The sequence below is a fragment of the Mixophyes fleayi genome, chromosome 3 (assembly GCF_038048845.1).
Source record: "Mixophyes fleayi isolate aMixFle1 chromosome 3, aMixFle1.hap1, whole genome shotgun sequence".
Lineage (NCBI taxonomy): Eukaryota > Metazoa > Chordata > Amphibia > Anura > Limnodynastidae > Mixophyes > Mixophyes fleayi.
In genome coordinates this window covers 20677739-20701062 of record NC_134404.1, presented here as the reverse complement: position 1 = coordinate 20701062, position 23324 = coordinate 20677739, and the positions used below count along the sequence as shown (strand labels likewise).

General features: G+C 40.8%; 1 protein-coding gene across 1 annotated transcript in view; it reads right to left on the bottom strand.

The window, feature by feature from the left end:
• EXTL3 (exostosin like glycosyltransferase 3) overlaps positions 1-23037 on the bottom strand; it is a 49697-nt gene extending 26660 nt beyond the window's left edge. The window contains exons 1-2 of the mRNA XM_075201190.1: positions 22933-23037; positions 12401-14981 (exon numbers count right to left, since the gene is read on the bottom strand). Of these exons, the coding sequence (XP_075057291.1) occupies positions 12401-14548 (2148 nt within the window). The 5' untranslated portion in view covers positions 14549-14981; positions 22933-23037. The remainder of the gene's footprint in view (positions 1-12400; positions 14982-22932) is intronic.
• Positions 23038-23324: the final 287 nt, after the last annotated feature.

The following is a 23324-nucleotide window of genomic DNA, read 5'->3' as shown; positions in this document are numbered from 1 at the left end:
TAGCAGTCGATTAACCTACTAGTATGTTTTCTTTTTTGGATTGTGGGAGGAAACCAGAGCACCTGGAGGAAAACCGACGCAAACACGGGGAGAACATACAAACTCCACACAAACCACACCATGGTCGGATATTGAACTCATGACCACAGTGATGCGAGGCAGAAGTGATAACCACCGAGTCACCGTGCTGCCCACTATCGGTCCAAAGTTTTAGAATGTCCCCATCTATCTAGTTTTTATCTAAATTTACGTTGTTTAATGTCTCAATCTGTTCTGAAATTAACGCATAGTGCAAAGAGACAAAATGAAATCATAGAATTATTTTGGTTAAAGAAAATTCGATCTGCATTGTTGACTCTTCAGAGCAGCCACCTTTTGCAGATAGAACACTCGTTACAATTCATTCTACAATAGGCATCATTCTATCAAACACTGTTGGAAAGAACATCCTGAACATTATTTGACGACCACCAATGTCTTGCACTTGTATGTCTCTTTTCCCTTCTGTCCAGTTCATCCCAAACCAGCTCCATGGAGGTTATGCCTGGGGACTGTGCTGGCCATTGCATGGATTTGAAGCCCATTGTCTTTTTCTTTACCTCAAAGGTAGTTCTGACATAGCCTGGAGGTATGATTTGGGTCATTATCTTGCTGTAGAATGAATCCTGTACAAGCTGACAACAGTGGGTCCAGTAAGAGAGCCCCAGACCATCCTTGTGTGACAGCTGGTGACCCACGCTGAGGAACCATCATTAACCCTATTCAACAGCAAAAAAAAAAAAAAACATGCGTCATGAACCAAAGATTTCACATTTTGATTCATCCGTCCATAAGACCGTTTCCCAGGTTTCAGTGGTCCACTGCCAGTGTTTCATGGACCAAGCCTCTTTCTTATTTTGCCATCTTAGCAATGGCTTTCAACCTGTCAAACCATTTATACAGACAGGGGATTGTAGTAATCAGCAAAGGTTGGGACACTTGCAGGAAATACATCAACTTGCAAGGCTTAATGAAATAAAAGGCCTTATTGTACAGCTCTGAAATTTACATTATTTTTCAGCGTTAAACTAACAATTTACCACTTACCTTTGTACCATTTTCAAGTTATTCACTGGTCTACAATTGCTTAAATTTAAAAAAAAAATTGGAATCAGGGTGTTCTGAAACTCCTGTAGTGTAGGGTGCGATTGGAGTCAGACTACTGAAATAGATCAATGTGTCATTTCCAAATTAGGGTTTGATGGATACAGGAAATTGCGTTGTAAAAACAACGGATCCCTTAACAAACATCAAAAAACTATTTTGAATGCGATAAAATCCTTCAAGACATTATCAATGTTGCTGCTGTACAAGTCTTGGATGCTAGCTATAAAAACATACTAATTGGCTACACAATATTATGCCTGCAGATATTATGAAATAAAGAACAGATTGTTGCCAGTGTATAACTATCTGAGCTCTGAGCATTCTAGCAAGTAAGTCAGAACTACACAATGTGTGGGGACACATTGCTGGTATAATATAATTGAACTTTAAACTCCTCCCTCCATAAACGTTAACTAAGGGTCAGACACAGGAAATATGTTTGTGAGCAGTATGTGAGAAAACAGGGACACTTAGCCACCCTGATGAATGATTAATCACCCGATGCAGAGAAGTGAAATTAAATTTACCCAGTACCTTCCCCTGACCCCGAGTGTTGCTTTTATGCAAGTGAACCCTTATCTCAGGAGCATGACTTGTAGAATTGTTTATTGCAGTCCAGGACTGACAGCCAATGTGCTCATTGTACTCAGACTAAAAAATGTTAGAGGGTTCTCAGAACAAGACACAAACACCCCCTTCTCCTGTCGCTCTAATAACCGTCCAATCAGGAGATGAGACAGATCCCTCCAGCCCACCTGTCTTATAGCGTGCTTAATAATCCACGTATCAGAATAGTGTCACGCAGAATCAAACATCTTGCAACAAAGGACACCTTCTGCCACATATTATCTATAACAGTGACAATAAACTACTTGCACCATACACGTCCTACCTATAAAGGGACATTTATTTTTCTGCAAGAAATAAACAAATAACAATGGCTCCTGGCTGGAAAATGTGTAATTGTTACATCATCATTTTTTTTTCACCGAACTTACCACTTCCACACCCAACTAGAAGACATGTTAAGATCCAATTCTAAGACTCGACCCACACCGGGCACTAGAAGACTTCCCCATGTCTGGGGAGAATTGGCGGTCCTAACTGCACTGCGTTAGAAGATATCCCAGCGCAGTTTGAGTTGCAAACGAATATAACTCTGCCAGATCGGGGAAGAGGAGGTATAAGGTGGTACAAAATAAAACCTAAAAATAAAAATATATTTTTGATGGCCTTAGTTTTTAGCAAAAAAAGAACGCTTGTCGCCGATTGGTTGGCAGCATGTAATATTATATTTGCAGGCCTGCCAGAGGATATTGCAATATGCAATGCACACTACCTGCCAATCATACAATGCAGCAGGTTGTACTAAATATTAACCCTATACCTCAGATCTGCACTAGATCTAGATAACTGTGTACTTGGTGACTGTGTAGCTTTGTACACCCAAGTGCTCATCTCAGAGTACAAAGACTAATGTGCACACACTTTCAGACAAGCATTAGTGTCACTTTTGACATGGCCCGAGGCATTCAGAGGTGTGAAGACTCCTTAAAACAATACAAAGTGCTAAAGGAGCATTTATTAAATACATTAGGCTATAGGACGCCTCTGGGTTTTTCCTCTACACACTTAACAGGCGCATTTCACTAGCTACGCGCACGGGCTGTATATCGTCTGTAGCTACAACGATGCTGCACTGTGCAAGACAGACCCTAAATAAAAAATAAGTTTATAGAACGTCAATGCTCCATGCATGTACAAGGTTAGCCAATTAGTTGTTTTTTTTCCCCAATCTTTTTAAATTACATACTAACATATTATTTTAGGTTGAGGTGGAGTTTTGCTTTAAATAGTTATAAAAGACTATAAAAAAAAATAATAATCAAATAAATAAATGTTTGCAGGTCACCAATTGAGACATCTGAATCAAGTGGATATATCAAGAAAGACAATACCTACATATATGTTTCTACAGAGAAGCACATAATGTACACTTTATAACATTATATAAGCAGATATATATATTATATATATATATATATATATATATCTCACATTAATTGGTTACAGAACATTAAGTAAAACATTTATTTACTGTAACTATTCATTTTGGCCAAATACAAACAGGACTTGAAGTTATACCACAGATATTGTCAGGATATAGTTAATGTGAACACGGGCAGCGAGATCAGGAGCATCCATCTAACCTGCTGGTCTGCTGGGTGACAGTCTGCAGTGAGTCATCGGATCTACACATCTCTTACCCATATTCAGCAGCCCAGATAACCGCGCAATGGCTTCAGCTCACCTACATTACATTCCTCACATCACGCTCATTTCTCATCATAAATCTTTTTCTTTCTAAATATATTGACATTTTGCAAAATATAATCCTAAAATGACACTTGTATGTTGTGTGTCAAACACTCTGTCTAACAAACACTTATCATGCATCTTAATTCCCAAGTACCGCAGCTGCGTGATCTGTATCAGGACTGTACTGACAGGTTTGGCCGTCATGCTTGTCAGAAGAGACTGCAGTGGATGTCAGTTTATCATTTCTAATTAGATGTGTGATCGCTGTTTGCTATCAGGCTGCAGAGTGCTGAGATCTGCTCACTGTGGGGAGCTGGATCAGGACTGTGGAATGGAAATATTTGAAGGGATATGGTAAACACTGTTTTAGCTTATATAGATGCAACAGACATGTGCAAGTATACTTTATGTTTATGTGTTCCTCATACAGTACCTGCCATTATTAGAGCCACAATGTTCAAGGACAGGATAATCTATTTGTGTGCAGTACTCTATACAGATCAGTGAAAATGATAATACAATTCTATTACACTGTATACAGACCTAGGACACTACACCCCCAACATGACCTGACTACTGGACATGATCATAATACAATTCTATTACACTCTATACAGACATAGGACACTACACCCCCAACATGACCTGACCACTGGACATGATCATAATACAATTATATTACACTCTATACAGACATAGGACACTACAACCCCAACATGACCTGACCACTGGACATGATCATAATACAATTCTATTACACTCTATACAGACATAGGACACTACAACCCCAACATGACCTGACTACTGGACATGATCATAATACAATTCTATTACACTCTATACAGACATAGGACACTACAACCCCAACATGACCTGACTACTGGACATGATCATAATACAATTCAATTACACTGTATACAGACATAGGACACTACACCCCCAACATAACCTGACTACTGGACATGATCATAATACAATTATATAGTACACTCTATACAGACATAGGACACTACACCCCCAACATAACCTGACTACTGGACATGATCATAATACAATTCTATTACACTCTATACAGACATAGGACACTACACCCCCCAACATGACCTGACTACTGGACATGATCATAATACAATTCTATTACACTGTATACAGACATAGGACACTACACCCCCCAACATGACCTGACTACTGGACATGATCATAATACAATTCTATTACACTGTATACAGACATAGGACACTACACCCCCCAACATGACCTGACTACTGGACATGATCATAATACAATTCTATTACACTCTATACAGACATAGGACACTACACCTCCAACATGACCTGACTACTGGACATGATCATAATACAATTCTATTACACTCTATACAGACATAGGACACTCCACCTCCAACATGACCTGACCACTGGACATGATCATAATACAATTCTATTACACTGTATACAGACATAGGACACTACACCCCCAACATGACCTGACCACTGGACATGATCATAATACAATTCTATTACACTGTATACAGACATAGGACACTACAAACCCAACATGACCTGACTACTGGACAAATCCATAATAGGACTACATTACTAACTATAGATGGAACAATACCCCCCCACCCCAAAATGATCTATCCAGAAATTAAAATACCCCCCTCAATAAATCTTTCAGTGCACAGGATACCTGAACACTGAGCACTGTGTCCTGTATACAATACATCGGACATAGACAAAGATATTCTGACCCGGAAACCATAATTCTGGGAACTTGCACAACAGGACAATTTCTGCAACATCTTTCCATCGATAAAATAGAATTGCTTAAAATGTGATTGGTCATTAACCTTTATATAAAAAAAAAAAATTCTGATGAATTAAAGATTTGATTTATATTTAGTGATCTTCTTTAAACAGTCATATTTAGGGCCCTTACACACTGGCATTTAAACACTGAGCCCAACTTGAGTGTTTAACGCAGGAGCAAAGCTTGGAAACAGGTGTAAAAATTAAACATCCTGTTCTATATGACTTAATGTGTTTGCATTACAGGTGTGTGCTATATGTATAAACTCCTTTAAATAAAGAGGCAATTTAGATGAATGGGTCATTGACATGAAGATTCACAGCATTGTTTTTGAGCACATCAAGAGATATTCCCCGCTCCATCAGAACTTCACCCAACTTGTCCAGCTTCAAACGGGCCTTAAAAACCCACCTCTTCCTTATAGCCTTCCAGTCCCCCACCTAACCGACCTCCTTCCAGCCTCCCACCTACCTTCCTCCTCGTCGCTCTCCTCTCCCCCCCTCCCCTCCGTCTTTGCCTCCGCTCTCCCCCTTTCCTCCTCCTACCCTTGCGTCTCTGTCCGTCCTACCCTCCCCTTAGATTGTACGCTCCTTCGAGCAGGGCCTCCTCTCCTCCTGTTCTCCACCACCTTAACTCTGCTCTCCAGCTCCTTGTCTCTTCCGTGAGGCCCTTCTACCCCTCTAGCTACCCCGCTGGGGCTCTCGCCTGTTATCTAGCTGTACTTTGAGCTTCCGAGTTACTGTGCTTTTTGTTAACTGTTCCGTGATGTCTCACCCTGTACTGTATTTCTGTCTGTCCCTGTACGGTGCTACGGATACCTAGTGGCGCCCTATAAATAAATAATAATAATAATAATATTCATCTAATCTCTTTTGATGCTTCAGTACCACATGGAGTTGCTGAGATTGCGCACACTGCCAGCCAATCAAATAGATGCTAGCGTGGAAAACTGATTGTTATTGGCTAAGCAACTGTGGGGGCGCCCCAGTCTGTTTGGTTCATAGTTTCTCTAGGGTTCACTTGAATTCCAAATGATCATTTTCCTGTGGGTTACAAATGAAGATTCCATTTGATTAGAAATTAAGACGATTAACCTGTAGACATTGGAAGGTCCCTTGGATTACAAAAAGACCCCATTGGAACAAAAGCAACGCTAGTGGCTAAGAGCCCCCAGTGTTTTGCAATGTGTGATTTTTAGGCTGCCTAACGTTAAACAAATCATCTGTAGCAGCAACACTGACCTTGCTGTTTATAGTAAACAAAATAGCAAAATACAAGAAGCTAAAAAGGTAATACCTAATTACTTGTACATTGCGTTATAAATGTCAAACATACAAACATGCTGTAAAAATGATGAAGGCATTTTGCAAGAGAAACCAACATAAGATTTATGCATAATCATTAAATGCAACAAAACCATATTTCTTTTTGTTTCACCTTTTCATTTCTCAGATGTAAATCAAAACAGGTAAAGAGGAAGCAGTCACCGATCCCTACATTCACACACACACCCCCTTACAGAGGGATAGTATGAATTCCCTGTACTAGGCACAAGTAATGGATATTTTGAGGTTAGTGCCTTCAGTACAGAAGCTGCAGGAGTAGGCATTATAAATAGTGTGTACAACCACACATCAGACAGTAACGTGGACAAAATGCACCATCCCAGCATAATCAGAGCTCACTAATCACTAGTATCTCTATCTACGACAATTACAGAGACAATTTTCTCCTGCACGGACCGTTTAATAGATCTTGCCATCCGCTTTCAATGCCGAAAAGAAAAACCTCCCGATTTCTGGAATTTCTGACAGTTTAAACAGATATTTGTGAAAAGGGAATGGGTGAAGCCTTTATGTACGTGGTGCTGCCTCTTTATAAGGGAAAACAATTTTGCAAAAGGGCATTAGGTACATGCACACAACTATACCAGCAGGCTGGCGACAAAGGAACAAACACTGAAAAAGCCATCACATCTTTATGTAATACCTATAGAAGGGCTTTGTGATTGGTGGTATGTTGCTGGTCAAGGTAACCTTATGTGTATGTAAAGTGAAGGATTAGAGCTCAGGTCAGGATGCATTTCCTATAGTCTTTGTTTTGAAAAGAAACAAAATTTGCATTTGAATCAAAAACGCAACAAACAACTAGCCAGGTACTTATCAATACAACTTTCACCAACACATACTAAAAAAATACAACCCCAAGATTTGTACAAGAACGTGGTGAGAGAAACCGGTTTTCCAGAGCCAGATATTAATAGTATCTGCCGCTCTCCGGCACCATAGGGCAAGCTGGTTGCTCTCATTTAACATGTAGGCTTTCATCATTTCCACGCAATATATATTATACAATGCATTATAAATACAAGATGTAACCTTAGCTAACCAGCGCGCACAGGAATGCACAACCTCACTGCAGACATACTGTAATCTTACACACGGAATTGATCTGCCTCTGTGCATGTCAGAGGTAAAAAGCCAAAGAGCTGCTTGGTTTAATTAGCTGCAAATAAAATGTAAAAGCCATAGGACTGTGCAATAATTAGAAGAATTGCTTAAAAGGAGCAAAAAACAAAACACATTACAAGTAATAAGCTTAGCACATGTTGGGTGCATTTTGATTTTTTAAAAAAACGCACACACACAGTAAGGAAAGAAAACACGGTTACAATACACAACAAAGCTGCTATTCCCCCTTTAGTCCTGGGAAACAGAGCGGCACATCTGGGCACCGCGTGATGGCTTTTTAACGTGCTCTAAAACGATACATAAATGCTTGTCTGGTGCTCAGGAAATACTATAAATACATCCCAGCCATGAGAATGCATCTTTAAATTTAGAGCACTGCGACAAGAGACCGCGGTGATTTCTGTAGCTTGTAATTAGACAGAGGCCCTGGAATAAGAGGGGGTCCCTAGGGAATATAAAGTCGTTCTGCACCCTGCAGACATGAATCACTGGGCTAAAATCGCCATATGAACTGTAAAAACGAATATATTTTCACACGGAGCAGATTTCAGTCGCAAACACAGGGCAGCTATTACAGTGTTCATGTGGGATCACATGAAATATTTAATCACGCGGCATAATGCTTAAATTAAAACTAGTTAGAAACAGAACATATGACAGAACCTCCAGCACAGTGTCTGCTATTCCGGATAACTATACGCATTGTCCCAGGTCTGCAAGCTGCCCGTGTGTCACAGAGAGACACGTTGGTACAAAATACCCAATGATCATGTTATGTACAAAGATACTGCTTACGGTGTGTCCACATTCTCCTATTTCAGGCCCGCGTTTATCCTCACAGGGTTAATATTCCTGACAGGAGAATTTCCGGACACCTGTACCTCTCCCACGTACATTGGCTGCGGTTTTCAGCTGAATAGAAGACAGGTGTCCTGTGTTTGTGCAGGTACATGGAAATGACTGGGTAAAAGGCAACAAGAAATACAATAATAAAGCGAGAGAGTCACTTTACCAGGCCGGTCTGTAGTTACCACTGACTCAGAACGGAAACAGATATCTCTCATCCATTCATTTTAAAAATTGAACTTTAAAATGTAGTTAAGGCGATTAATCCCATATATGGACAGAAGGTAGGATTCAGGGTCTGTCCGTCACATCTAGAAGCCAGCAGGATATTGCAAGATGTGCATTTATTGAAATTATCCCACAAAAATAAAAATTAGGAGCTAACAATTTTTAGGACTCATTGGGTCCCTGGTCCCTGGGATTTCTCCAACCCTAAAGTAGTTGCTTGAGGCTACAGCTGTAAGTGGTTTGGATGACCAAATGAGTTTGTGATGAGTAATTGGGGACAATTTGGGGTCAGCCAATCCGACAGTGTTCAGAGGAAGGTGACATTGTGAGGCTGACCCTGTACAGTCACACATCCATCTACAAGCTCCGGGGAACTGGTTGTGATCACGTACATCCAATTAGACCATGATTAAAAGGACTACACCTGTAGACATCAGTGACCAATTTATGTTTTTTTTAGGCAAAGTTGTCCAGAAATTTCTGCATGTGTGAACGTAAAATGATTGCCTGACAATAAAAATGGTGCCAAGACTAGTTATCCAATCACGGCATCGTCCTTGTGTGTAGTTATTAGACGGAAAATGTAAAAATAAACTTGCTTGCACTGGTTGCTGAGCACAGCAAAACACAAAACGATAGCCCCTTGCAGAAAGTTATAGTGGAGAGAAGGGGGTGGGTGTTTATTTCTCATGGATGAATTTGTGTAGGTGGTGCTAAACCTCACACATAGGGACTGGAAACCCCTTTAAAAGTGGACCTGTCATCTACACACAGAGGCACCCAATCTGTGGACGGGACCTGTATGCTGTATATCTATGCGTTAGGGACCCTCAGTGACACAGAGTCTCTGCCTTAAACCCCGGAGAGTCCCAGTCAACGGATTTAGGACTCATTCTTAGCTTCTAAAAAGGGGCGAGGTATTGCCCGATATCTTTTTGTAATACCATTTTAAATTTCCTACCATCTCAGTAAACTGAAGCATAAGCGAGACTAAAACCTCTTAGAAATACAACCTAATCACTTATTAAAAAAGTTACTAATGTACAACACAGCACGGAATTAATTAAGCAATTGCGATGTCTGTCTGCAGTATAACAAGGTATTTAAACACAGAGGGGTAATATAAATCACTGTTCACACCTGTGTTTGTGACACTTTCTTGCATGCAACAATGTTTTAGCAATTGGCACATATTCTTGTACTTATCCTTATACATATTTAATTACTTGTATTCTCTAAGGGAGACACCACTTATTGTACCATCACACGACCACACAAGGAAGCCAGGCCACTTAATTCTTGTTTTTTATGTGGAGCTTTTCCATCTGGTTTCCATTTGGGCAAAACGGCATGATATCTGGAAGAAACATGCTACGTTTATGAGCAAGCCCTGTAAAGGGGGCCCTACGAGATGTGCTGAAATAGGAGATCACAAGTACTGTGTAATACTGTCACACGGTGATAGAAGACAGCGTACGCGGCCTGAAAACCACCATTATCCAGGATGTTGGAAGACGAAGGGGTGTGTGGTCCTAACAGACCCTGGTAATGACTGTATGGTCCAACATCCTTGTTTTGTTTAACAATATGTCATACAAAGCAAAACCTCCTCACATTATGGAATGTTCTGCAAGATACATCCTTACAGCAGGCACTTATTACTGTCTAATGCTAGTTATCAGCCAGTTTTATCTGCCCTTATACACAATATTTTACCATGTGAATATGCTTAGTGCACTTTACAAAGGGTATAGTCCCTGCAATCAAAATAGCAACAAGACAGAAATCACTAATTTGAAGCTTTTGCAACAAGGCATTTCGAAAGTGAATTTCCAGGTTTTGCTGCTACTTAAAACCCGCAGTCTGACCCGGGTGTTCAAAGCTGTTATCAAGTGATATTTCTAGTCCGTCAATCCAGGCCTCGCTCAGCGGTGCCAAATGCACCTCAGATCTTAATAATTTTCTACCCACGTATTGTTCTTATGACAGATGAAGAGAAGCAGAGTTTATATCCATTATTGGGAAACAGACGGAGCGGGGAGAATTACAAGCACGGTCCAGTTCAGCAGTTTGATTCCATCACGTTCCTCCTCCCAATGTGATATGGCACTTGGAAAGTTCCTGAGCGGAGCGAGATTAAGGAACTTTTGGACATAATATTCTGCAGGCTGGCAGATTACTTCAGTATTATAGAACAGATACACTGAATAATGAATGATTTAAGTGACTGTTTATACGTGGGTTATATTTAGCCATGTATCCAGCGATTGATACAATATTTGATAACATTGTGTGATTTACATGATCTGTTAGCAGATTTTATATTCTATATAACCATTAATAATACATAAAATGGTAACCACTCCTTAGCTCTATAAATAGTCTCTTTTCAGCAGTACAGTAAAGATTAAAAACCCCACCACCACTAGTAGCCTTTAACCCTTTATCCTAGTATGAATCAACAATGATCTCTTGAAATCTAATAACAAGCAGTTAGTAATATGCTTACATAACTATGTACAAGTACAAACTAAATACACCAAACCAACCAAAAGAGCAAATTCGAAAGTGTCTTTGCCTTTTTTAATCCGTACATTTCTCCAGAACCCAGTTTTGCCATGTTACCAATTCGACAGTAAGTGATTAGGCCACAAGCGATTTTCATTCCTTTGGTCATCGCCGATTAAATGCACAACAGCAATTGCCCAGTTGGCAACAGCTCATTTCCTGCAGGGCAATCTACATAAGCAATTTACCGCCGTTGCAGTGCAATTATCGTCCCTAACCACGCAATGCCACAATTTATTTGTATTGCTTGACCGTCAATCGATTAATTGCGTCCTTTGGCAACCCGATTAGATGAATTGATCATTCTTGCAAATTATTTTCTAGCCGATTCGTAGCAGGGAAACCTGCTTCGACCTGTGTAATGAGATTTTAGAGACATTTATCTCAGGGTTTTAATTGTCGGAAAAAAAACAAAAAAAAAAACGAGGTAGCAGTCTTTTAATAAATTCATCTCTTGAGATTTAATCACAAGACCAGGTAGGTTACGTTTTCCTGTGCATAACAACTGGTGTAGCCTACTGCAGCCACAATCAAACTCTTGTATGCACTACAGGTTCGAAAATATGAAGCAGATGTCTTACTGGTACTGACGGGTGACCTCAATCCTCGCTGTGGCCTGTGCACCAGTTTTCATAAAATGACCCTAGAGATTTTATTTGCTAAAGAAAAGAGTAATCCCGTTAAACATAAAATTCAAAATGAAAACACACGGACAGCTAAAACCATCAGATCTACTATACAGTTACAGTTTAATTACCGGGTATTGTTAGTCTACATTTCACTAATTAGTGTGTGAGGGACAGGATAGTAATAGAACTTGAACTCGCCTGCGTAATAGCCAAGCATACCACTATTGGCAACAGGTTCCGAACTATAGCTAAATAAGATGTCCAGCCATTCTGCAAACATGTATGTACTTTTATTTAAATAGCTGCACCCCAAAAAGTATAACTATCGTTTCAGGTCACATACAGCCAAAAAGGTTTCAGAAAATGTTGGATAAGACTTACCACTATAGGCAGACCAATGTCAGGCCAGAGGAGGTCTTCCGATGGTAACTTCGGAGAGTTCCAAACTACAACAACTTTGTTTAAGTAAGGGAGTCCATTCAACCTTTCCAAAGAGTTCATTAATACTTCCTCGCGTTCATAGGTTAACATAACCACAGTGAACTGCTCCCTAGGGACATTTCCACCCAGGGCAGCCTGAAACTCCTTTCCGGACCCGCCAGCCCCACCACCAATTGGTCGAAACCCGGTTCCAGATCCTAGAAACTTTGCTTCTGAGGGCAAAAGTGGGTCAAAGGGCGTGTGAGGAAAGAGGTGGAAAGGACCCGGAGCGGAATTCCAGTTACGGTAAATATCCGTCGCCGTCAGCGTGAAGTTACGGAGATATTTAGGGGAGGCGTAAGGTGGTTCTGTTTCTACAGGGCCCAAATCCAAGTCTCCGTTATCTGCCATATTTGGATCCGTACCAGCCGCTTTCCCAGAACGATGGGGGATTTCCACGGCGTGTTCTTCTCTAATGGGGGCAGCTGGGATTTGGATACGAGTCCTTACAGTTGCCAAGATGGTATTAAAAACTGTATCCGATGTAGAAAAGTAGGTCTCCCACAAGAAACGTCCTTGTCTCCTCATAGAGAGGAGGTCGTTATCGGAGATGCTCCTTAAAAGAAAGTGTGCTTCTGTGATACGCGGCTTTGGTATGATTAAGACCGCCTCGTTCCATCGTATCATGTCATGGTAGGGTAACTGGACTTGCTCTCCGAGAATGACCGGGATGGCCCCCACCTCGAGAGCCTCAAAGAGTCGCATGACACTGCCAGCAGATATTAGAAGCTGGGAATCTCCCGGGGTAATGATCAGTGCAAAAGTGGATTGCTTCAGAAGCTCTAGTCGGTCTTCCCTTCCCCCACATAGAGCCCACTCAGTGGGCAGGCTTTCTTTAGGCTGGATTTTACATGTAAACTCTACCATGACAAAATCTAACTTACTGTCCTGGACAGCCTTCAGAGTGGTGATGATGCGGTCATCGTAGTCAGCTGGGGCGTTACCTTCAATTTCTTCTTCAAATGAACGAGCTTCTTGTAAGCTGGAACGCAGGGATTCGATTTTTTCTCCTTGAAAACAGAATAGGTACTTCCTTTTCACTGGCACCTGCGGTGGGATTTCCAAGTAGTTCGGTTCGGACATGGCATGGACTAATGGTGACACAATTATGTCAAAACCGGGTCGGTACTGTGAATCGTAAAAGGTAGACTGAGCAAGCATGGCACGCCCTGTGCTAATGTTATAAAGATAGTTCTGGGTCTCGGATTTCCTGGACAAGTTAATTATTAGATGGTTGTGGCCATCAGTCCTCCAGTATGGCAAAGAGTGCAACTGTTGCTCTAGTTCAGTAGGTTTTGGCATCATTGGTTCCTGCATTTCTCCCAATAAAACTACATATATACAAGCAATATTTGCATTTTCAGTCACATAGACATTAGTTCTGACACTAGCCTCCAAGGCTTGTTTGATTAAAGGGTCTATGAAGTTGCCAAAAGGGTACAGATCGCTGTTATAGACAAATACGGGAAACCCAGACGTCAGTGGGCACCGCGAGTAGTCAAAACAGTTATGTAGCCGGCAGTCCCTTTTGGACTTTGGCAACGGTATGTCAACATCGTCTTTCTCTGGCAATAGCCGGATTGGCAATGAAAGTTTTGGCTGATTTTGTGCCATCAGTTCTTTATACGAATGCTCCGTTTGACTGATGACATTCTTGAGCTGAAGAAGGTCCTGTTTTGCGTTCTCTATGCTCTTTTTACATGCTTCGATTTTTAAGTTTAATTTCGCGATCTCACTGTTGAGTTCTTGCCGTTTCGCTTCCAGCTGCAGGAGCTCCTCGCTTACCGATTCTCGTATCCTACACAGATCCTGAACATGCTTCACTTCACAGAGTTCATTGCCCGTCCGCGGGGGGAAAATTGGCTTACCTGCGTTGTTGGCGTCATCGATGGTGGTGAGGTAATAGTGGGCAATCAGAGGGAAGAAAACCAGGATGATGAACAATGTGAAGCTGAGCCACGAGAGTCTGATCCGGCTGGACCAACGCAGCATCCAAGGCTGACCTCCATTCCCAAATCCCCCATTGCGCAGCATGGTGTACCCACTCATGAGTTCAAGAGTGACGCCAGCCAATCACGTCGGGTCGGTAGCCATGCCAACAGAATTTTGGATTAGCGAACTCTGAAGAGCAATTACTCTGCTTGAGTAGTAACGAGCCAATAAAATGGAAATTTCATTTTCCAGCACGTAAAAGTAATAACACAAAGCTCGTTTTACAAAAGCAAATATAGGGCACAGTCATGTGACTTCCTTTGTGTCCGCTTCATCCAAGATTTAGTACACCAGTCACTTGGTGGTTTGGGTGGGGCGGTGAGAAGCCCATTTGGACCAAGTAGACATTATCTGCTATATTGAACATAATGTCTTGGTTAAATACGTAAGTGATCAAAATCCATGGTCAGGAGTAAAGTCAAAATAAAAAGGAAGACTTGAAGACGTGCCACAATCACTGGACGATTCAACCACCAACGACATCCCAGGCCTAGAAGAAAAAGGAAAGTACAACTATTAAAGTAGTAAGTCAGGAAGACAGGATTTTAAATATGAGAAGCATTGCTAAACAAAAGAATACAAATATAGATATATACTCAGATTTCCCAGCCCCCAGTATTCATCAACACTATGTTTTGTAGATCTCCTCCGAGGTACACATGTGGAGTATACCTTAGTGTCTCACAGTTGAAACATATGTGTGTTTCTCATGCACCAGAAGTCTGCTAGCATTCCCTACAAAGTAAAGGCAGCTTGATTGGCCGACATCATAGGAATCATTGACGAAAGACAGACCAACAATACTACAAGCAACATTTAGGGTCCATCACCTTTAACAAAACATTGTGTGTACTGAAGACGGACTGAGCATAGCGTTTACTGATCCCGATAATAGGCCCAATTATTTTAATTGGTATGAGGGACTGACTATCACAGACACAGGACAGCATGCAAGTTCGGAATGACCGTCAGAGACAATACACTTCACGGTACTCGGCAACGTATGAAGATATAGATGTTGTAATGTTTTGTTTCACCATAAAGATTTTAGTAAGCAAAATCAGTAATTAATTTATGAATGCAAGTTTACCTCAATTCAATAAAAAAAAAAACACACACACACACATTACACCATAGTGATAAACTGATTATTATTTCGGTGTAGGATAGCTAAACAGCCCAGGAGGAGTGACCTTTCCGTAAGGCTAAGTAAAGGCCACTAAATTAGCATGATGCAATATGAAAGGAAAATGTTAAGTAGCAGATTTGACAAGCAAGGAGTGACTAATGTGTCAGTTGTGGGCAAGCTTACAGCAGGGTTACAACTATCCTAAGCTCACGGAAAATGGAACTCAAATAACAGTGGACCTGTCATGTAATTTTGACAAAATCTAACATTATGGACTATAAACAACACATATTATCCATCACGCCATCAATGGGATTTTTTTTCTGCAGACTGATAAAACCTACAGTTCTTTACATGAATGTGCTTCATCACCTGATCCATGTCTAATCTATGAAAGATCAAGGATGCAAAGAATAATGCAGGCAGTAATTGCTGTCACCCTGAAAAGGGAGAGTTCTAATCTGTATGCAATTATCCGTTACAGGTATCTGCAATTTCATGAGAAGCTTAATCTAGCAAGAGCGGCCTGGAGGTCCGGCGTGGCACCCGAAAAAACAGCGACAGACATTGTTACGCTCTATTAAACTAAATGCTAGATACAGACATGCACAGTGTACACACCGCGAAGTATCACTGCCTGGTCCCAAATTATCACACAGTTATAGGATGCATACAAGACTATCTTGCTGAGCATAGATATCCTACAGCAGGGAGAGAAAGTGACATCTCTGAAGAGTTGCTAACAAATAACACAAGGTGGGATAGGACAGTTTACCCCAGCATTAGACCAGGTTATTAGAGGTCATCAATTTTTTTAATTCAAAATTTAAGAGGCAAGTGCAACGGTGGGTAACAGGATATTGTGCACACAGGAAAAGGTGGTAAATGAGGAAAAAGCAGATGGGAAACCCATAAGACGTGCAGGGGAGGAACAGCACAGGGACTCTGCGTTCTCTAAGGACTGAACAAGGACATCCGCTGCAGCAGCACTAAGGGTATAGACACAGCTGTTTGCTATCTACATAACACTTTGCAGAGCTCACAGCAGCATTGTCACTGAGTGTTACTGAGCGCTGTCATTCTGCTGACTGTAAGCATCAATACCTTCTATAAGTATTCCTACAGGCCTGGATTAACATCACCAATCCATGCTTCTTTATACATTAAATGCAAAAGGACAACTATAACTGAAACGGACAAACTAATAGCAGCTTTGCTAGAGCAAGAATAATGTCTATTATCAATCTGGCCACAGTTTAACATCTTAAAAGGAAAAAAGATGCTAATCAGAGTTTGTGATAAACTCTTACACGCACAGCTTAACGGACGTCAGAAGTCTTGACAGCGGCAAACCGCCCAGATCTAATTCTAAAACCAGTTAAGCTGCGAGCTTTTACCAAACTCGGTTTAAAAAAGGGTGTCCCTTTTTTGGCCAAAATTATTGTCCTGTAACAAATCTCTTTAAATTAGCTTTTATATTTTGTAAGAGCTCTTAAAAGCGGAGTTCCACAAACAGGAAAAAACACTGAAGACTCCAGCACTGTGTGTCTCATGTTCTAAATACACTTGAACACAAATACATTTAATATAGGTATTGTGTAAGAGTAGTTTGCAGCCTTATTAGCTGAAATCCTGTCTGTCTCCTATCAGGCGCCCTCCCACCACTGAACTCCTTCTCATAAGGGCCCCCCAAGTTGATCAGGAAGGGACACCCAGTCTACTGATAGTTAAAATGCAGTAGTTAAAAGAGAGGTGGACAACCCATTAAAATGATCTATTTACTTTTAATTTAAAACCGCTCACAAATCCCATACGTCAATGGCAGCGTTTTATCATTTTCTACTGTACAAATATAAGCGCAGAAAATTCTTGAGTTTTCAGCTCACTTTAAACTCCTCTATCACCTTCTATTCCCTTTATAGGATGTGCGGTCACACAATGATTCTGTTCCCTGCAGCCATCAGAGAAACAATGATCGTGTTATGTTCAATTACCTTATTGTGTTATGTAGCATTGTTGGGAGTCTCACGTGTGAAGGATGTGTTATGTTACAGCATGTTGCATTATACTGAGTAATTGTTATATTATATCACTTTCAGTTGTGTTGCAATAAATCATTGGGGAGGGATAGCATTATATAGTGCTTCAGTAAATGGAGCCATCTTTCAATTTCAGCTGTGTTGCATGCCTCCATACATTACATTATATGTCACCTAGTAGAATCTAGAACCTTTACAGCACATGGCCATTGATTTCTTTTACAATACAGCAGTGCTGGACCTGTAATACGTCTCATCGATAAACAGTCCTAGGTCACACATAACCAGCTTGTATCTAAAAACTCAATAACTCTGGTATTCTAAAGTTGAGGCACATTTTGGGCACTACACCTCTCCCTTACTCTCCTCCAAACACCCTATAAGACTCAAACATTATATTAGATCTAAGACACACTAGACTACCAAATGTAAAACAATCACATGCAACATGCAAATATTATATGGAGCATGCCTGATATTCCATGCAAATTACTTGGCCTAAGTAGTCAGCAGCCTGTTATAAGAGGACGCAGAAAGCAGCTTACAGTCAGCCCTCCCACTATTAAACTATTAGCTGCAGTGAAAGTTTATTGTTACCGCGCAGTCACCTAACACCACAGTATCCCATCAGAGCTGGTAATACCCCACACACGTCTCAATATTACATGTCCGTCCTCTATTGTTATATCAGTATTACATCACGGGCGTGCTTCTATCACTATTCCAGTAACACAATACCACAAACATGTGAAGAGTGAGCCACTTGGGACATATAAAAAAAAAAAACAAACTCAACTGGAACCAATAAAAACGAAATTCCCTTTCATCCACTTTGCCTCCCGTCCCTCTGCCCATCTCAGAACGGAGCCTTCGTGGCTTCCTCGGTTACTATCCATTGTTGGGCTAATGGTGAAGGGTCTGTCATATCCTATAGAACAACGATTGGCATCATGAGGCCCGACGAGCCTTCTCCTGTGGCCCCTGGCTCCTTACGGCTTTATTGTCAGATGTGTTTGTTATGACGTGTAACACTTCTGTAAAATGCATTTGTGCACCGATAAATGAAAAGGGAGGGGGGGGGGGGGGGGGGGAGACGCACACCAAAAAGTGTATTAACATGCATGTGTTGAGTTGGATGCATGTTAAAGAAAATAGCAATTGCACCAGATATACGTCAGGCATATAAGTTTGTCTAATTATACGCAAGAATAGCGTAGTGTTGGTACTAAATGCAAGACAGATCACCATATATTTTTACACCCTATAACAGTGTTGGCTAACCTGTGACACTCCAGGTGTTGAGAAACTACAAGTCCCAGCATGCTTTGCCAATATAAAGCAGCTTATTGCTGGAAAGGTATGCTGGGACTTGTAGTTTCACAACACCTGGAGTGTCACAGGTTAGCCAACACTGCCCTCTAATAATGTGATTTAGTGTCCAATACAAATGAGTGCACAAATAAATACAAATAGCTCCACCTCTGCTGGGTTACCCTTTTAAAAATCAAATGGCAATCTTATATCCAAATGGAAATGTGAATTAAAGAGTACAGACCTCCATGACTTATAATATAGTTGCAACACTGTTGATTTGAGTAGTATCAGCTGGAAGGGTCAACACGCAACCAGCCAATCAGAAGCTAGCTAGATATATATATATATATATATATATATATTTATTTATTTATTAAGGGGAACACAGCACTATGATATGGAATATGAGGGTAGTGTATATAATATGAGGACAGTACGTATAATATTAGGACAGTATGTATAATATAAGGAGGACAGGTATATATAATGTAAGGGGCACACAGTACAGTGATAGGGATATGAGGGCACAGTATATATAATATACGGGGCACACAGCACAGTGATAGGGATATGAGGGTAGTGTATATAATATGAGGACAGTATGTATAATATAAGGAGGACAGTATATTTAATGTAAGGAGCACACAGTACAGTGATAGGGATATGAGGGCACAGTATATATAATATAAGGGGCACAGTACAGTGATAGGGATATGAGGGCACAGTATATATAATATAAGGGGCACACAGCACAGTGATAGGGATATGAGGGTAGTGTATATAATATGAGGACAGTATGTATAATATAAGGAGGACAGTATATATAACGTAAGGGGAACACAGTACATTGATAGGGATATGAGGGTAGTGTATATAATAAGAGGACAGTATGTATAATATAAGGAGGACAGGTATATATAATAAAAGGGGCACAGTACAGTGATAGGGATATGAGAGTAGTATATATAATATGAGGACAGTATGTATAATATAAGGAGGACAGTATATATAATGTAAGGAGCACACAGTACAGTGATAGGGATATGAGTAGTGTATATAATATGAGGAGGACAGTATGTATAATATAAGGAGGACAGTATATATAATATAAGGGGCACACAGCACAGTGATAGGGATATGAGGGAAGTGTATATAATATGAGGACAGTATGTATAATATAAGGAGTACAGTATATATAATATAAGGGGCACAGTACAGTGATAGGGATATGAGGGTAGTGTATATAATATGAGGACAGTATGTATAATATAAGGAGGACAGTACAGTGATAGGGATATGAGGGTACAGTATGTATAATGTAAGGGGCACAGTACAGTGATCGGGATATGAGGGCACAGTATATATAATATAAAGGGCACAGTACAGTGATAGGGATATGAGGGCACAGTATGTATAATGTAAGGGGCACACAGTACAGTGATAGGTATATGAGGGTAGTGTATATAATATGAGGACAGTATGTATAATATAAGGAGGACAGTATATTTAATGTAAGGAGCACACAGTACAGTGATAGGGATATGAGGGCACAGTATATATAATATAAGGGGCACAGTACAGTGATAGGGATATGAGGGCACAGTATATATAATATAAGGGGCACACAGCACAGTGATAGGGATATGAGGGTAGTGTATATAATATGAGGACAGTATGTATAATATAAGGAGGACAGTATATATAACGTAAGGGGAACACAGTACATTGATAGGGATATGAGGGTAGTGTATATAATAAGAGGACAGTATGTATAATATAAGGAGGACAGGTATATATAATAAAAGGGGCACAGTACAGTGATAGGGATATGAGAGTAGTATATATAATATGAGGACAGTATGTATAATATAAGGAGGACAGTATATATAATGTAAGGAGCACACAGTACAGTGATAGGGATATGAGTAGTGTATATAATATGAGGAGGACAGTATGTATAATATAAGGAGGACAGTATATATAATATAAGGGGCACACAGCACAGTGATAGGGATATGAGGGAAGTGTATATAATATGAGGACAGTATGTATAATATAAGGAGTACAGTATATATAATATAAGGGGCACAGTACAGTGATAGGGATATGAGGGTAGTGTATATAATATGAGGACAGTATGTATAATATAAGGAGGACAGTACAGTGATAGGGATATGAGGGTACAGTATGTATAATGTAAGGGGCACAGTACAGTGATCGGGATATGAGGGCACAGTATATATAATATAAAGGGCACAGTACAGTGATAGGGATATGAGGGCACAGTATGTATAATGTAAGGGGCACACAGTACAGTGATAGGGATATGAGGGCACAGTATATATAATATAAGGGGCACAGTACAGTGATAGGGATATGAGGGCACAGTATATATAATATAAGGGGCCAACAGTACAGTGATAGGGATATGAGGGCACAGTATATATAATATAAAGGGCACAGTACAGTGATAGGGATATGAGGGCACAGTATATATAAAATAAGGGGCACAGTACAGTGATAGGGATAGGGATATGGATATGAGGGCACAGTATATATAATATAAGGGGCACAGTACAGTGATAGGGATATGAGGGCACAGTATATATAATATAAGGGGCACAGTACAGTGATAGGGATATGAGGGCACAGTATATATAATATAAGGGGCACAGTACAGTGATAGGGATATGAAGGCACAGTATATATAATATAAGGGGCACAGTACAGTGATAGGGATATGAGGGCACAGTATATATAATATAAGGGGCACAGTACAGTGATAGGGATATGAGGGCACAGTATATATAATATAAGGGGCACAGTACAGTGATAGGGATATGAGGGCACAGTATATATAATATAAGGGGCACAGTACAGTGATAGGGATATGAGGGCACAGTATATATAATATAAGGGGCACAGTACAGTGATAGGGATATGAGGGCACAGTATATATAATATAAGGGGCACAGTACAGTGATAGGGATATGAGGGCACAGTATATATAATGTAAGGGGCACACAGCACAGTGATAGGGATATGAGGGTAGTGTATATAATATGAGGACAGTATATATAATATAAGGAGGACAGTATATATAATATAAGGGGCACAGTACAGTGATAGGGATATGAGGGTACAGTATATATAATGTAAGGGGCACACAGCACAGTGATAGGGATATGAGGGAAGTGTATATAATATGAGGACAGTATGTATAATATAAGGAGGACAGTATATATAATATAAGGGGCACAGTACAGTGATAGGGATATGAGGGTACAGTATATATAATGTAAGGGGCACACAGAACAGTGATAGGGATATGAGGGAAGTGTATATAATATGAGGACAGTATGTATAATATAAGGAGGACAGTATATATAATATAAGGGGCACAGTACAGTGATAGGGATATGAGGGCACAGTATATATAATATAAGGGGCACACAGTACAGTGATATGGATATGAGGGCACAGTATATATAATATAAGGGGCACAGTACAGTGATAGGGATATGAGGGCACAGTATATATAATATAAGGGGCACAGTACAGTGATAGGGATATGAGGGCACAGTATATATAATATAAGGGGCACACAGTACAGTGATAGGGATATGAGGGTACAGTATATATAATGTAAGGGGCACACAGTACAGTGATAGGGATATGAGGGCACAGTATATATAATGTAAGGGGCACACAGTACAGTGATAGGGATATGAGGGCACAGTATATATAATATAAGGGGCACACAGTACAGTGATAGGGATATGAGGGTACAGTATATATAATGTAAGGGGCACACAGCACAGTGATAGGGATATGAGAGTACAGGTAGGTGAGGAGGCGCGCGCGCACACACACACAGAGCACGGTGTTATGGGGGTGCAGGTAGGAGAGGGGGCACGGGTACATACGGGCACATACACACCCCCCCAGTCCCCGCTTACCGCGCCCGGTGTCTCCGCCTCGCGCCGCTGTCTGCACGGGATGATGCCGCCGCCGCGCGCCCAGACCTCGCGAGATGACGGCGCTCGTGCACCGCTCCTCCTCCTCCTCCCGCCTCCGCAGCGACCCCTGGTGGCCGCATGCCGCGTTGCCATGGAGACGGCGTGCCTTTAACTCCTTGTGCGCCAGACATCTCGCGCCTGTCAGGGAACCACCGCGCGGGGGCATGCTGGAACTTATAGTTCCACAGCAACTGAATTATCCAATTCTCTTGTAATATGGCAGACAGAAGAATCCCGCGATTCTCCGGGTGTTATAGGGTTACAGGGCTTGCCAGCACAATGTAGTGATCTGCTCATCTCCAACCTGCTTTCCTCTGAATTAGGAAGTTATG